Source organism: Protopterus annectens, chromosome 12.part0 (genome assembly GCF_019279795.1).
Source record: "Protopterus annectens isolate FY-2018-M chromosome 12.part0, PAN1.0, whole genome shotgun sequence".
Lineage (NCBI taxonomy): Eukaryota > Metazoa > Chordata > Ceratodontiformes > Protopteridae > Protopterus > Protopterus annectens.
Genome location: NC_056746.1, coordinates 1,330,648,661 through 1,330,653,605, shown reverse-complemented (window position 1 = coordinate 1,330,653,605; position 4,945 = coordinate 1,330,648,661). Strand labels below are relative to the sequence as shown.

General features: G+C 52.2%; 2 protein-coding genes across 2 annotated transcripts; both read right to left on the bottom strand.

Annotated features, from left to right (window-relative positions):
* Positions 1-1,032: 1,032 nt before the first annotated feature.
* On the bottom strand, positions 1,033-1,869 carry LOC122816287 (36.4 kDa proline-rich protein-like). Its single transcript, XM_044089021.1, has one exon. It carries the CDS (start codon positions 1,867-1,869, stop codon positions 1,033-1,035), a length of 837 nt encoding a protein of 278 aa, XP_043944956.1.
* A 171-nt stretch (positions 1,870-2,040) lies between these two features.
* LOC122816285 (basic proline-rich protein-like) lies at positions 2,041-3,552 on the bottom strand. The gene is made up of 2 exons (XM_044089020.1): positions 3,216-3,552; positions 2,041-3,116 (listed from the first exon to the last, which is right to left on the bottom strand). The coding sequence occupies exons 1-2, from the start codon at positions 3,550-3,552 to the stop codon at positions 2,041-2,043; spliced, it is 1,413 nt and encodes a 470-aa protein (XP_043944955.1).
* Positions 3,553-4,945: the final 1,393 nt, after the last annotated feature.

Below are 4,945 nucleotides of genomic sequence, written 5' to 3'. Positions count from 1 at the left end.
ATGGATGAAAGCTGAGCCTGGCATTAGAGGTCCATGGATGACAACTGGGCTTGGTGTTAGTCATCCATAGATGACAGCCGAGCCTGGCATTAGTGATCCATGGATGACAGCTGGGCCTGGTGTTAGTGGCCCATCGATGACAGCTGGGCCTGGTGTTAGTGGTCCATGGTGATAGCTGGGCCTGGTGTTAATGGTCCATGGATGACACCTGGGCCTCGTGTTAATGGTCTATGGATGACAACTGGACCTGGCATTAGCAGTCCATGGATGACAGCTGGGCCTGGTGTTAGTGGCCCATGAATGACAGCTGGACCTGGTGTTAGTGGTCCATGGTGATAGCTGGGCCTGGTGTTAATGGTCCATGGATGACAGCTGGGCCTGGTGTTAAACATCCTTGGATAACAGCTAGACCTGGTGTTAGTGGCCCATGGATGACAGCTGGACCTGGTGTTAGTGGTTCATGGATGACAGCTGGACCTGGTGTTAGTGGTTCATGGATGACAGCTGGGCCTGATGTTAGTGGTTTATGGACGATAGCTGAGCCTGGCATTAGTGGTCCATGGATGACAACTGGGCCTGGTGTTAGTGGTCCATAGATGACAGCTGAGACTGGCATTAGTGATTCATGGATGACAACTGGGCCTAGTGTTAGTCATCCATGTATGATAACTGGGCCTGGTGTTAGTGGTCCATGTATGACAACTGGGCCTGGCATTAGTGGTCCATGGATGACAGCTGAGGCTCATGTTAGTGGTCCATGTATGACAACTGGGCCTGCTGTTAGTGGTCCATGGATGACAACTGAGCCTGGTTTTAATGGTCCATGGATGACAGCTGGGCCTGGTGTTAGTGGCCCATGGATGACAGCTGGGCCTGTTGTTAGTGGTCCATGTTGATAGCTGGGCCTGGTATTCATTTTCCATGGATGACGGCTGGGCCTGGTGTTAATGGTCCATGGATAATAGCTGGGCCTGCTGTTAGTGGTCAATGGATAATAGCTGGACCTGGTGTTAGTGGTCCATGGATGACAGCTTAACTAGATGTTAGTGATCCATGGATGACAGCTGGGCCTGGTGTTAGTGGTCCATGGATGACAGCTGGGCCTGGTGTTAGTGGTCCATGGATGACAGCTGGGCCTAATGATCGTGGTTCATGGATGACAGCTGGACCTGGTATTAGTGGTCCCTGGATGACAGCTGGGCCTGGTGTTAGTGGTCCATGGATGACAGCTGGGCCTGGTGTTAATGGTCCATGGATGATAGCTGGGCCTGTTATTAATGGTCCATGGATGACAGCTGGGCCTGGTGGTAGTTGTCCATGGATGACAGCTGGGCTTGGTTTTAGTGGTCCATGGATGACTCCTGGGCCTTGTATTAATGGTCCATGGATGACAGCTGGACCTGGCATTAGCAGTCCATGGATGACAGCTGGGCCTGGTGTTAGTGGTCCATGGATGACAGCTGGGCCTGGTGTTAGTGGTCCATGGATGACAGCTGGGCCTGGTATTAATGGTCTGTGGATGACAGCTGGGCCTAGTGTTAGTGGTCCATGGATGACAGCTGGGCCTAGTGTTAGTGGTCCATGGATGACAACTGGACATGGTGCTAGTGGTCCATGGATGACAGCTGAGCCTGGTGTTAGTGTTCCATTGATGACAGCTGGGCCTGGTGTTAATGTTCCATTGATGACAGTTGGGCCTTGTATTAATGGTCCGTGGATGACACCTGGGCCTGGTGTTAGTGGTCCGTGGATGACAGATAGGCCTGGTGTTAGTGGTCCATGGATGACAACTGGGCCTGTTGTTAGTGGTCCATGTATGGGAACTGGGCCCGGTGTTAGTGGTCCATGTATGACAACTGGGCCTGGCATTAGTGGTCCATGGATGACAGCTGAGGCTCGTGTTAGTGGTCCATGTATGACAACTGGGCCTGGTGTTAGTGGTCCATGGATGACAGCTGTGCCTGATGTTAGTGGTCCATGGACGATAGCTGGGCCAGGTGCTAATGGTCCATGGATGACAGCTGGGTCTGGTGTTAGTGGTCAGTGAATAAAAGCTGGACCTGGTGGCAGTGGTCCATGGATGACAGCTGAGTCTGGTGTTAGTGGTCCATGGATGACAATTGGACCTGGTGTTAGTGGTCCATGGATGACAAATGAACATGGTGTTAGTGATCTATAGATGACAGCTGCTCCTAATGTTTGTGGTCCATGGATGACAGCTGGACCTGGTATTAGTGGTCCATGGATGACAGCTGGGCCTGGTGTTAGTGGTCCATGGATGACAGCTGGGCCTGGTGTTAATGGTCCATGGATGATAGCTGGGCCTGTTATTAATGGTCCATGGATGACAGCTGGGCCTGGTGGTAGTTGTCCATGGATGACAGCTGGGCCTGGTGGTAGTGGTCCATGGATGACACCTGGGCCTCGTATTAATGGTCCACGGATGACAGCTGGACCTGGCATTAGCAGTCCATAGATGACAGCTGGGCCTGGTGTTAGTGGTCCATGGATGACAGCTGGGCCTGGTGTTAGTGGTCCATGGATGACAGCTGGGCCTTGTATTAATGGTCTGTGGATGACAGCTGGGCCTAGTGTTAGTGGTCCATGGATGACAGCTGGGCCTAGTGTTAGTGGTCCATGGATGACAACTGGACTTGTTGTTAGTGGTCCATAGATGACAGCTGAGCCTGGTGTTAGTGTTCCATTGATGACAGCTGGGCCTGGTGTTAATGTTCCATTGATGACAGTTGGGCCTTGTATTAATGTTCCGTGGATGACACCTGGGCCTGGTGTTAGCGGTCCGTGGATGACAGATAGGCCTGGTGTTAGTGGTCCATGGATGACAACTGGGCCTGTTGTTAGTGGTCCATGGATGACAATTGGGCCTGGTGTTAGTGTTCCATTGATGACAGCTGGGCCTGGTGTTAATGTTCCATTGATGACAGTTGGGCCTTGTATTAATGGTCCATGGATGACACCTGGGCCTGGTGTTAGCGGTCCGTGGATGACAGATAGGCCTGGTGTTAGTGATCTATAGATGACAGCTGGGTCTAATGTTTGTGGTCCATGGATGACAGCTGGACCTGGTATTAGTGGTCCATGGATGACAGCTGGGCCTGGTGTTAGTGGTCAGTGGATAAAAGCTGGACCTGGTGGCAGTGGTCTGTGGATGACAGCTGAGCCTGGTGTTAGTGGTCCATGGATGACAATTGGACCTGGTGTTAGTGGTCCATGGATGACAACTGGACATGGTGTTAGTGATCTATAGATGACAGCTGGGCCTAATGTTTGTGGTCCATGGATGACAGCTGGACCTGGTATTAGTGGTCCATGGATGACAGCTGGGCCTGGTGTTAGTGGTCCGTGGATGACAGCTGGGCCTGGTGTTAATGGTCCATGGATGATAGCTGGGCCTGTTATTAATGGTCCATGGATGACAGCTGGGCCTGGTGGTAGTTGTCCATGGATAACAGCTGGGCTTGGTGTTAGTGGTCCATGGATGACACCTGGGCCTCGTATTAATGGTCCATGGATGACAGCTGGACCTGGCATTAGCAGTCCATGGATGATAGCTGGGCCTGATGTTAGTGGTCCATGGATGACAGCTGGGCCTGGTGTTAGTGGTCCATGGATGACAGCTGGGCCTGGTATTAATGGTCTGTGGATGACAGCTGGGCCTAGTGTTAGTGGTCCATGGATGACAGCTGGGCCTAGTGTTAGTGGTCCATGGATGACAACTGGACATGGTGTTAGTGGTCCATGGATGACAGCTAAAGCTCATGTTAGTGGTCCATGTATGACAACTGGGCCTGGTGTTAGTGGTCCATGGATGACAGCTGTGCCTGATGTTAGTGGTCCATGGACGATAGCTGGGCCAGGTGTTAATGGTCCATGGATGACAGCTGGGCCTGGTGTTAGTGGTCAGTGGATAAAAGCTGGACCTCATGGCAGTGGTCCGTGGATGACAGCTGAGCCTGGTGTTAGTGATCCATGGATGACAATTGGACCTGGTGTTAGTGGTCCATGGATAACAACTGGACATGGTGTTAGTGATCCATAGATGACAGCTGGGCCTGATGTTAGTGGTCCATGGATGACAGCTGGCCCTGGTGTTAGTGGTCCATGGATGACAGCTGGGCCTGGTGTTAGTGGTCTATGGATGACAGTGGGGCCTGATGTTAGTGGTCCATGCATGACAGCTGGGCCTGGTGTTAGTGGTTCATGGATGATAGCTGGGCCTTGTGTTAGTGGTCCATGGATGGTAGCTGGGCCTGGTATTAATGGTCTGTGGATGACAGCTGGGCCTCGTGGTAGCAGTCCATGGATGACAGCTTGGCCTGGTGTTAGTGGCTCATGGATGACACTTGGGCCTCATGTTACTGGTCCATGGATGAAAGCTGGACCAGGCGTTAGCAGTCCATGGATGACAGCTGGGCCTGGTATTAGTGGTCCATGGATGACAGGTGGGCCTTGTGTTAGTGGTCCATAGACGATAGCTAGGGCTGGTATTAATGGTCTGAGGATGACAGCTGGGCCTGGTGTTAGTGGTCCATAGATGACAACTGGACCTGGTGTTAGTGGTCCATGGCTGACAGCTGGGCCTGGTGTTAGTGATCCATGCATGACAGCTGGACCAGGCGATAGCAGTCCATGGATGACAGCTGGGCCTGGTATTAGTGGTCCATGGATGACAGGTGGGCCTGGTGTTAGTGAACCATAAACGATAGCTAGGGCTGGTATTAATGGTCTGAGGATGACAGCTGGGCCTGGTGTTAGTGGTCCATAGATGACAACTGGACCTGGTGTTAGTGGTCCATGGCTGACAGCTGGGCCTGATGTTACTGGTCTATGCATGACAGCTGGGCCTGGTGTTAGTGGTTCATGGATGACAGCTGGGCCTGATGTTAGTAGTCCATGGACGATAGCTGGGCCTGATATTAATGGT